This window comes from Aulostomus chinensis, chromosome 12 (assembly GCF_037954235.1).
Source record: "Aulostomus chinensis isolate RoL2024-O1b breed Wild chromosome 12, RoL_Achi_v1.0, whole genome shotgun sequence".
Taxonomy (NCBI): domain Eukaryota; kingdom Metazoa; phylum Chordata; class Actinopteri; order Syngnathiformes; family Aulostomidae; genus Aulostomus; species Aulostomus chinensis.
In genome coordinates this window covers 26,786,716-26,798,477 of record NC_141331.1, presented here as the reverse complement: position 1 = coordinate 26,798,477, position 11,762 = coordinate 26,786,716, and the positions used below count along the sequence as shown (strand labels likewise).

The 11,762-nt window shown below is 47.0% G+C and overlaps 1 protein-coding gene across 3 annotated transcripts; it reads right to left on the bottom strand.

The window, feature by feature from the left end:
- Nucleotides 1-6,531: 6,531 nt before the first annotated feature.
- Nucleotides 6,532-10,791, bottom strand: LOC147252635 (homeobox protein engrailed-1a-like). Of its 3 annotated transcripts, none has more exons than XM_086219415.1 (3): nt 10,239-10,791; nt 9,708-9,719; nt 6,532-7,209 (listed from the first exon to the last, which is right to left on the bottom strand). In XM_086219415.1, the coding sequence occupies exons 1-3, from the start codon at nt 10,789-10,791 to the stop codon at nt 6,890-6,892; spliced, it is 885 nt and encodes a 294-aa protein (XP_086075541.1). In that variant the 3' UTR covers nt 6,532-6,889. The 3 variants fall into 3 exon arrangements, with proteins under 3 accessions (XP_086075541.1, XP_086075542.1, XP_086075540.1); XM_086219416.1 differs by lacking the exon at nt 9,708-9,719 and having other exon boundaries at nt 10,239-10,356; nt 10,396-10,791; XM_086219414.1 differs by lacking the exon at nt 9,708-9,719.
- Between the last annotated feature and the right edge of the window lie 971 nt (nt 10,792-11,762).

The window sequence follows — 11,762 nt, the reverse complement described above, 5'->3', positions numbered from 1 at the left end:
GGTACGACAACTCAGTATTTATTTTTTGCTCCAGTACGTCTAGATTTATGTTACCTGTTTTGGAACTAATGTCGTTCTTTTGACAAATGTTCTCAAAACTAATTGCACGGAGGACATTCAGCATCCAGGTGAACTCAGCGGAGTGTTTGTCAGGCAGTGAGCGCTGAAGCACGGCCATCTCACATTCACCAAAAACCAAACCCCACGCACACCAAACAGATCGTCTGTTTCCAGGTTCGCTCACCTGCTGGCTTGCATCAAAGCGGCGTCGCCTCAGCAGGGAGTCACTGCGCATCCCACTGGTTTCTTGGCGAGACGCTTCCTGTGCAGCACTGGAGGATTGACCAGAACCCCGATCGCTGGTACAGGAACACAAAGCTGGGGGGTTCTTCATCTTCTGAACCTGTGACTGACGGATTCATGACGGCTGAAGACTGATCCTGATCCTATGAAGAAACAGGAGCATGTTTGACAACACACGACCACAGTTTATGTCAAGGTCAGCTATCAGGATCATTCAGTTGGTTAATGGAAGCAGTTACATCACTACCAGGGGCTGTGTGGGTGTGGCTCTGCTGCAGCTGCGGCACACCCAGCACCCTTGCTCGCCTGATGCAGGCATGGACACCTGGCCAATCCTGGCGCTGGAGCGCTACTGCAGGGCGTGCCTTCCAGTGGGCTCCATAATAATACCCCAGCGGGTGATGCCAGCTTCGCCTTTCAAATGGCGACCCTGTTGAAGGGCAGCGGAATTGAACCATGTTGATGTCGGTCTACTTGAAACGCTGGAGTCTGAGGATGAGCTAATCCTGTTTGCATGGTTCATCTGGGAGGAAATGGGGGCGAAGAGGAGGTGGGCTGGAGGCTTCAATAAGCCGAACACCAGTGTGTGTTTGCTGCAGGGTTCATCCGGCGAGGCGTCTGGACACAGATCCACGCACGCCGTATGCCTCAAGCTGCTTTTCAAAAAAAAAATCCTACAATAAATTTGATTATTTTTCTGTCACAGCAACTCTGTTAACTCTGCCAGGTGCCTGTCTGTCTGTCTGTCTGTCTGTCTGTCTGAATTATGCAAGAACTGTGGGGCCAGTTTTCGCCCATGTTGGTGAAGGGGTGTGGATGGCCGTTACATTTTGGGGCCACCTGGTGGCACCATATATTACATGCTAATGTATACTTTTATGTAAATCTTCAAATCAAATAATCAGAAATGCCTTAAAAACTTGGTAATGGGTTCCTGCAAAGACTGTCAGTTTTTGTTAAACAGTGTTACCATGGCGATTTTCCCACAGAACATGAAACTGTAATAGCTGGACTCCACATGGTGACTTTGCTCCTGAATTTCTTGAGTTGTGGTCTGAAGATATCAACATGGTGGCATAGCGGTTTTCACTGTTGTCAGTCAGAAGGTCCTGGGAAGTTCCAGCCGTCCCAGGTCCTTTGTCTTTGGAGGTTGGTTCTACTGGCTCTGTTCTACTCGTGTCAGTGCGGGTCGTCTCTGGGTGCTTTGGTCGTCCCTCCATCACATACAGGCAGCTTAGCTTGATTGCGCTTGTCAGTGCTCCTGACCAGGGTCAGGGTTAGGGTTTGGTAGTGGTTATTTTGGCAACACCATCTCGTTTTGCCTGGAAAAAAAACAACCCTTTCATCAACATCCTGCTTGATTTACCATCTTCGACCAAACGTCATTTTTGACAAAAATTGGGTGAGACTGCGTTGGCACGTGGCTGCTCCCTGCTGCCCCCTGCTGCCCCCTGCTGCTCCCTGCTGCTCCCTGCTGCTCCCTGCTCCGTAGAGGTCAGGTTCAACACAGGGGACGAATTTTGCTTTACAATGGACAAGTGACTAATAAAGACTTCCTCTTCTTCTTCTTCTTCTTCAAGCTGCATTAAAGTCATATCCTTTGCACCACCCATGGTTCCAGGAAGTGCGCCGGAAATATAATTACATTGCAGTGTGTGTTCCTGGGTGCCACCTACTGGATGCAGGAAATAAGCGCACGCATTTATCTGCCCTTCATGATCTGCTTACCCCTCCCTCAGCTCATCACTGGTTGAAGCTTTAGTTGAGGTCCAAGTCTAAAGTTTGGGGGGAGGGGCTGTCCTTGTGAGGGAATCACTCCGTGCTGTCCTGGTAGTCCTTGAGATAGAAGTCTGTAAATCCACGGCGGCACCATCATGGTCACTAAAACTCAGACGCTGAGAATTTGTTGTTTTTTTGGGGGGGGGGGTTATTGGCTTTTAAAATGCAAGCGGACACACAGCAGAAACAACAGATTACAACCAGCGCTGAGCAATGAGGAGAACAAATACACACACACACAAACACACACACACACTTGCAGCAGTGTGGGAGGCCTGTTTATCTCTATGCCACATTAGCGAACTGCCTATAATGAAACAATGGTGGCCATTTTTGCCACAAGTGCTCTGGCGGCCCTCACAGCTCAGCTGCTGACAGGCTGGTGGACGGTGGGAGACATGTGGAGCTTTGGTCTGCCTCCTGCATCACCCGCCACCGTCAGCCGCGCGGTATGTGTGTGCATAGGCAACACATGTACACAAGTGTGCATGCACATAAAGGCTTGTGTGCCCCTACTCATCACCCGTGTGTGTGTGTGTGTGTGTGTGTGTGTGCGTGTGTGTGTGCGTGCTGCAGAGCATCATTACACTAGAGCAGATCAAGACACAGACTGTTCAGAAGTGGCAGCAGTTGAAGCTCTGGAGGCGGATCAGTCAGACAGACGGGATACTTGATACTTGCTGCTGCTGGATTGATCACATTCGCCTGTGAGGGATCAGCGGTGGTTCTGCAGATATCAGTGCACCTCCGCGGTGGAAATGCTCTCTCTCACAAGAGTCACATTCTATTAAGAAATAAATCAAATCAGTATTTCTTTTTTTAAAAAAAATTTTATTTAATGTTTTATCATTGTTTTTGTGTCATTGCACCAAATATGTAAATTCCTCAAGTGTGAGATTTACTCCTGCAGTCACGTTGCATTCACCAGTGTTTGACAGCACGACCATTGTGTTGTTTGGGAAATGCAGTTCATTGTGCAAATGTATAAAATTCTATATTCTATTATTGATATTATGTCAATTAGAGCTTCAGTTAAACTGCGTTATTGTACTCGACATGTAACTGCAGTATTTCATTACACACTATTAGACATGTGAACATGTGGATCCTCACTGCTCTCAGACTCGCGCTGGCCTGCTCAATATTCTTGGTCTCTGAACAAAATAAACCAAAACCATATTGAATTTCAAATGATCCTCAGAGATCGGCGGCCCGGCCTTCTCTCGTATGGAAATCCTCAAGTGAAACCATATTTGTTTTCTGAATATATTTCCCAAAAAAGAGAGAGAAATGTTCCTGATTGTTCTCTTAACAGTCTGTTTTATACAACTTTAAATAGACGCTTCAAAATTTGCTTTATCACACAATAACGAGGAATGCATTAAAATTCTGAAAAAATGGAAGGTGTGTGTGTGTTCATATATATATACATATATACATATATATGTATATATATGTATATATATGTGTATGTATGTATACATATATATGTGTGTATATTTATACATGTATATGTATACAGTATACATGTTTTAATGTGTATATATGTGTGTATACATGCATATATATGTATATATATATATATATATATATATATATATATATATATACATATATATATATGTGTGTATTTATGTACTGTACATAATTCTCCATCACCAGCACCTCTGTTTATTACCTTCATTTGCATGTAAATTAAAGTTGCTGTGTAGCTGCAGGGGAGGTTGCGTGCTGCCGTCTACGCTGCAGTCCCTCTGCTGCACATCTACAACACACACACACACACACACACACACACACACACACACACACACACACTCACTCACACACACACACACACACACACTCACGCACGCACGAAGACTCACAAATGAAGCCCTTTGTTATTGGTAGGAAAAATGTTAATTTCTCTAATTGTTTTGAAATTCGCACCACACCGTGATCTCACACACACGGACGCACTCTACTTTTAAGACGCGGTGATGGACGCGACGAGCGCGGAGGCCTGTGACGCCTCTCCGTTTCTGCTGGAATTCCAGAGGTCCTGCACGTGAGAGCGAGCCGCCGCCGTTCTTCCCAGCAGACTTGAGGCCTGAGAGAGAACGGGAGAGAGCAGGTAGAGGCACAGATCCAGCCGGCCTGCCACAACATTTACCTTTGAATTTGACAAATTGATCTCTGCCTACTGTTACCCTGCGTGTTTTCAGGGCTGGGATGGTGTGTGTGTGTGTGTGTGTGTGTGTGTGTGTGTGTGTGTGGGGGGGGGGGGTTCTTTGGACAGGCTCCAGAGCAATTATAGATGAGACAAACTCTTCCTATATAAGGGAAGTATGAAGGCGCAGATGACGGATGACCTCCAGGTTGGAGGAGCTGGTGTCACCGGGAAGACGCCCCCCAACACAATCACACAGACCCCCCCCCCCCCCCCCCCCAAAATACATGAATATCTTTGAGGCAAATCTATCAGATTTAAGCCAACGTATTATTTGTCTATTTTTTCTGTTTTCTGTCTCATAATTATTTTCAGTAAAGTTCATCGGTGTCGTCGCTTATTGAATTAAACTGATCTGAGAACAGATAAGAAATTCGTTTTTTGAATAATTCTTACTGGCTCTTTCTCATCTGTCCAGGTCGCGTCCTAATCTAAGACGGGCATTTATTCTGTTTTCCTTTCTGTAAAAAACAAAGCAAAACAAAAAAGAAAAGAAAAGAAAAATGTTCCTGTTCTATCCGTGGAGGAACCAGAGCCTGGTTCTAGAACCCCAGGACCCTTGAGATGTGGAGGAGGCCTCATCAGGGATGGCAGGTTTGCTTCAGTTCAGAACATCAGGACAGAATCTCTCGCTTCCTCCGTGTCAATGCGCCTGTCGCAGGACCGCTGGGATTCAACGTTAACTTCGTCAAAAAAAAGGTTTGTTTATCGCACTCGCGCCCGCCGGGTCTCCAGCAGCAGGTCCGCGGGCCCGCCGGCGGCCGTCGGGGGAGACAGAGGCGTGGAGAGCCGCTCGCTCAGGCTGCGTCACACCAGACAGGTGAGCTCGGAGGAGATTTTCCTGAAATCGCGCGTCAGCGTGAAAAAAATAAAATAAAACAAAATAAAATAAAACGGGATTAAGGAGAGAAGAAGGAAGAAAGACACGAGCGCAGGTTTGTTCTCGGGTCCTCGCGTCTGACAAACACAAAGCGGCTCCTCCTCGCGGCGGCGGCCTCCCCGCGCGTTTGTTTCAGGTGTTCAGACCCGGTGATGAAATGGGCGAGCACCGGAGACGGAGAGGCAATTTCATGCTCCGCAGGCCTTTGAACAGCGCTGATAGCGGCGCGTCTCGCAGCGTAAGTCCCCCCCCCCCCCCCCCCATCCAAAGACACATGAATATGGATGCGCGCACACGCACGCACGCGCTCACACACACATACAGGCGCACACACATTTTATTAATGCAAAATTAGACTACGTGTCATTCCCCACAACAACGCTTTTTTTTCTTTTTTCCAATATAAAAGTTTTTTATTTGGAAACAAATGTACATAATAGACCCGCTCGGGTGGCCGGGAGCCGTTTACACAGTCGGTGCAGTTTTCTGCTGCTCCACCTTCCATCCAAACACCGGCGGCGGCAGGGAAGAGACGCACAGAGGAGCCGGCGGAACCTTAGTGACCCGCGTCTGTTTCAGAGGGAAATTACACAAACAAACACTGCAGTAGAAAAAAGAGGGGGTCGTGGAGAGGAGCTACACACACGCACACACACACACACACACACACACACACACACACACACACACACACACACACTTAGAAAGAAAAGGAAATATTTTCAAAATAAGATTACAGCGCGATGCTGTGAGTATTTAAGCTCTCCTCCTTGAATCATCTTGACGCGGCGAATTCGTTGTAATTCGGATGTCTGGTTGTTGTTGTGTGTTTGCGTGAGGCTGTTAGGAGGTGAACGTGTGTAACAATAACACGCGCGCGGATTTGGAATTTGAGGTCTTTTTGTTTGCGCCAAAAAAATCAGACTGCCCATCATCAGCCCCCCCCCCCCCCCCCCCCCCCCCCATGACTGCTGTACATCAGCGAATCTCTGATTCTCTCTCACGGGCCGCAGCTGCAGGAATTATCTCTGATATTCCGCTAAATTCAAAATTGTCAAGATTCGTTTTGCATCCGGGAACTCCGAAGCATCGACGGTTGTGTTACGTGTACATGTTCATGGTCAATCGTCACAGCGCCCCGTTCACGGCGAACCTCAGTCCCCCGAGATGAACCGGGCCTGGGACGGTTCTAGAAAATCCCTGCAAGGTTCTAGGACGCGGTTCTGACATCGTTGGAACTTTGCCCCCCACCTTCTCAGACCTCCACGTGCAGCATTTGTGAGATCTACCCTCGGATTATTGCAGTTATCGCGAACCACGTGATCAAAAAAACAACAACCCAAAATGAGACGAAACAAAACAAAACGAAACAAACAACGTCCGTCTGGTTGGTGTCCGGTTCCGCCGCAGCTCAAAAGACATCAGCCGGCGGAGAGGCTCGATGACGCGGGTCAGCCCCCCCCCCCGGGTCGCGGGTGTCCAGAGGAGCCGGGGTTTGGGGCCCGTGGCTCCTCAGAGTTTCATTTGTAAATGCAGGCTTTTTCTTCCCAATAAAATCTTTGGTTTGGCGGTGGCAGGTGAGTCCGAGAGTCCGTGTGTCTCCGCTGCACAGTCACTTGGAGGAGGAGCGATCCTGGGAGGAAGGTCCGCTCAGCCCCCACCAGCATTAAATTAGATATTTACAATGTACAGTGTGTGCGTGTGTGCATGTGTCCTCAGTCGCTGTCCTCCTTGTCCTCCTGGATGGTGGTGGTGGAGTGGTTGTACAGTCCCTGCGCCATCAGCTGCAGCGCGAGCCCGTTCTTGAAGCCGCTGGCCTTTTTGATCTTGGCCCGCTTGTTCTGAAACCAGATCTTGATCTGGGACTCGTTCAGGTTGAGTTCCTGGGCCAGAGACTGCCGCCGCTGCTCCGTGATGTAGCGGTTCACCTGGAACTCGGTCTTCAGTCTCTGCAGCTGCTCGGCGGTGAAGGCCGTGCGCGGCCGCTTGTCTTCTTTGCCGCTTTTTGACTTTTTCAGTTTCCGTGTCCTTGGGCCTGCAGTAAGAGCGAAGAGACAGGAGAGCGGAAACATAAATATCCAGCAGACTGAGCAGAGCAGAGATCAACCCCCAACAAGTAGATCCGGAGATCTAGCAGGATCACTGGATCAGGAGCTTTCTTCTCCACCGACCACGACAAACCTTTATGTGGCGCGTTTGAACCTGAAGGCTCCCAATGACGCCTGGGTCTCTGTCTGTCTGTCTCTCTCTCTCTCTCTCTCACACACACACACACACACACACACACAAGCGCCATGATGACGGTGCCAACCAGCTAACAAGGATTATCATTACTATTATCATTATCATTATTATTGTTATTGTTATTATTGTTATTATTATCATTATTATTATCATTATTATTGTTATTATTATTGTTATTATTGTTGTTATTATTGTTATTATTATCATTATTATTATTGTTATTATTATCATTATTATTATTGTTATTATTGTTATCATTATTATTATTATTGTTATTATTATTATTATCATTATTATTATTGTTGTTATTATTGTTATTATTATTATTATCATTATTATTATCATTATTATTGTTATTATTATTGTTATTATTATTATCATTATTATTATTGTTGTTATTATTGTTATTATTATTATTATCATTATTATTATCATTATTATTGTTATTATTATTGTTATTATTATTATCATTATTATTATTGTTGTTGTTGTTATTATGCCAACTTGCTTACAATGATGATGATGATGATTATTAACAATAATAATGTTTTCCATTATAAAAGGTATAAAAGAATGAATACAAAGGTTGCTATTATACCATTGTTGTATGAGATTTTATGTTTCTAAAATTCCCAAAAAGGAAAATCGAGAAAAGAAGTGTTTTTATAATTAGAACATTAATCATTGTAATCTTTATAAGATAGAATCGGTTATTATTATTATTATTATTGGACTTATTAATAATAATAATAATAATTGTTAGCAGGTTGATATTATTATTATTATATAACCGTTTCTATCTTATTATAAATATTACAATAATAAATTTGTGTCAGCAGGTTGGTATTATAATAATAACAACAACAATAATAATCCTTGTCAGCAAGTTGATATAATAATAATAATAATAAGAACAATAATAATAATAATAATAACAATAATAATCCTTGTCAGCAGGTTGGTATTATACTAATAATAATAACAATAATAATAATAACAATAATAATAACAATAATAATCCTTGTCAGCAAGTTGATATAATAATAATAATAATAACAATAATAATAATAATAATAATAATAATAACAATAATAATCCTTGTCAGCAGGTTGGTATTATAATAATAATAATAATATTTATAAACACACGGCATCTGTGAAAGCAGCAGATGAGCTGTTTGGGATCAGTTCGTTAAGAGACTCGTGTGTTTGTTATGACTGCACACACACACGCGCGCATGCACACACACACGCGTACTCATCACACACCCAGAGAACGTGCGCTTTTAGCAGGTTTGACTATCAAAGCAGGAACATGAATAAAAAGGGAAAGGCTCCTCGCGCCTCCTGCCAGCGTGAACGCATCAGACGTGAAAAGTTGAAATATCAGACTTTGGACTTTCAACCAATCAGCCTCCACTCACCTAAACACACCTGGTTGTCATGAGATCTAAATCTCTATCAGCTTTCGGTTCATTTGAAATCACATCAGACCTCTGAAAGGTTTCCTTGCGTATTTTTTACTAAATAACTTCAAACACGAACACCCAGCAACTTCGGTGAATATGAGCATGAACTGATTTAAAGTCCGTTCAAATGTTTACTTTGGATTCGGGTTCATTCTTGATGTACCAGCACGAACATCCGCTCAGGCCTCTGGATGGATCAGACCCCCACCCAACCTGAATGTCTTGATGTCATGTTTGTATTCGTCTGTCCCGGTGAGGGTTTCCGCCTCCAGGCCGGGGGGACGAGCACCGACCCCCTGATAACATCTGGTAACTTCTGCCTCCGCAGGAATGACAGCGGCGCCTCGGCAGTGGCGTTAGGCTCCGAGTCACCGGTGACTCCAGGCCAACAACGGCTAATGAATTCAAAATGTCTTCTGCAGCTGAGACACCGAGGAGCCGCGATTCACCTCTAATCCCGGCGTCCCCTGCTCCGCCCCGCTGCACCCGGCAGCTTCACCCAGCAGCTCACGGGAGGACCAGAAGTCAGACGTCGGACCGGCACGCCTGCGTCCCGCCGCCGTCCGAGGCGGAACAAAGACCGGATATCAAAGAGAAGCTTTGCCCCGAAAACACGTGTCGAGCAACTGCGTGACTCAGGGGCGTGAAGGCTGTCAGGACTCGAGCTAATCCCGCACATCAGCGGTGGCCGCCGCGCAGCTCCACGCAGCAGCCCCGCAGCCTGGCGGGTCCCTCCAAGCTGCAGGCGCCGCAGCCAGAAACTCACTCCTGGGGAGTTGGTTTTTATTATTATTATTTGCTGAGCGTGTCCTGAGAGTCACGTGGTGTGATGACTTTTAATAAAATAAAATGATAACCAAACAGATTCTAAACAATTCTAATAAATATGAAAGGAGCAGCTGATAAACGAGGTGTTTGAGGAGAGTGAGGATGGACGTTGAATGAACTTCAATCAAATAAAGCCTTTGTCATTATTATTATTATTATTATTATTATTATTATTATTATTATTATTATTATTATTATTATCTCAGTAATGAAAAAATCGCGCGTGCGGCCTCGTGGCTGGGTTGGACGGTTCCCCAGCAGCCCGGAGGAGAACCAGGACGGAAACTAAACAGAACCAACCATTACCAGCTCCTAGTTGGATTTTGTTGGTGAAACGAACTTTCAAGTTTACTGGTGCTTTACTGGGTCCGACCGGACCGCCACTAACTACTCAGGCCCGCTTTGTCAAATCGAACTTCAAGCAGAAAAGACAGATTTTTTTGTCTTAAAACGATGATTTGTGTCCTGCAGAGGTGAAGTTCTAGACGCCCGAGTTGCTATTGTTCATGAAACTGTCGTCTTACCAGATGAGGGCCTGTCCGAGTACCGGGTGCAGTAGACCCAGGCGGGCCACAGCAGCGGCTGGGTGTCGGTCGCGGGAGCCCCGGTGCCGTTCAGCACCACCAGCGAGGAGGAGGTGTTCTCCCCGGCCTCGCCGCCGGTCCTCTCCTCGGCTTTCACGCCGCTACCGCCCGTGGAAGCGGATGCGGCAGCGACTCCTCCGCCACTGCTCTTTTTGGGGCTCACTAGAGTGGAGGAGGAGGAGGACGACGAGGAGGTACTGTCACTGCTGCAGTTGGAGTCCTGGCACGGAGTCCCGGGGAGGCTCGGCCTGCTCACTACCGAGTGACCGCGCTCACGACCCGAGGTCTGCGCCCTCTCCCGCGGGCCCAGGCCGCCGTCCCTCTTGCAGCCGAAGTCTGGCCGCAAAATGTTATCGATGAAAAAGTTCGTGGTTCTATGGGCCTGCTGGGCGACCTGCAGGGGCAGTATAGGCGGCGAGGGCAGGCTCGGGGACGGGGAGATGCTCTCTCCCTCGCTGCTGTCCGAGCTGTGCGGGTCCTGCTGCTCCTCCATCGCCGTTCTCTGGACTTCTCCGCGCTCAGTTCCCTTCCACTTTGTGGCTCGTGTTTGTATCCAAATGTGACAACAGGAAGCACTAGAACATCGCTGCTCTCTCCCCGGAGTGCTGCAGGTTGGAGGGGTTATTAGAGAAGTGTGGACATCCTGCTGGGGTGAAGGCGCCTCGGCGCGTCATGGTTGCTGACTGACTGGAGGAGTGAAGGAGGCGGCGGAGGCTGCTGCTCTCACACAGCCGCGGCTCTTCACCGCTGTATGACAGCAGAATCTTTACAGTCCACACATCACATCACCCTACACACAGACACAGACACACGCGCGCACACACACACACACACACACACACACACACACACACACACACACACACACACACACACACACACACACACTAAACGGAGGCGCATGAATATCACCCAAAGCGCAGCGGACCAATCAGCGACCGGGACACTTGTGGACACGAGGTGACGGCGTCCAATAACGTCAAGCGTCTCTGACGCGGAGGTGTTGGGGGGGCGGGGGGGGGGGGGCACACAGGCTGCACGGAGGAACCAAACAAGAGATGATCACTGCTCCGCGCCTTCAGCTTGTTACTTACAAACACACACACATGCACACAAACACAAACACATGCACACACACACACATGCACATGCACACAAACACAAACACATGCACACACACACACACACATGCACATGCACACAAACACAAACACATGCACACACACACACACACACACACACTTTCCCCGTCTGCTTGGGGTTTTAGGATGGAGTTCACCTGCTCACCTCGGGATGGTTCAGGAACCACGGGACTGGAACTGAACGGTGGTTCCAGTGTCAGCTGCGTGTTTTGTTTTGTTTGTTTCTGCGTTTACACTTGAGTACCAGACCCCCCCCCCCCCCTCAATTTTTGTTGAAACTGGAGGTACCTGATGACCTTAGAACTTTGGTCCGATGTCACAC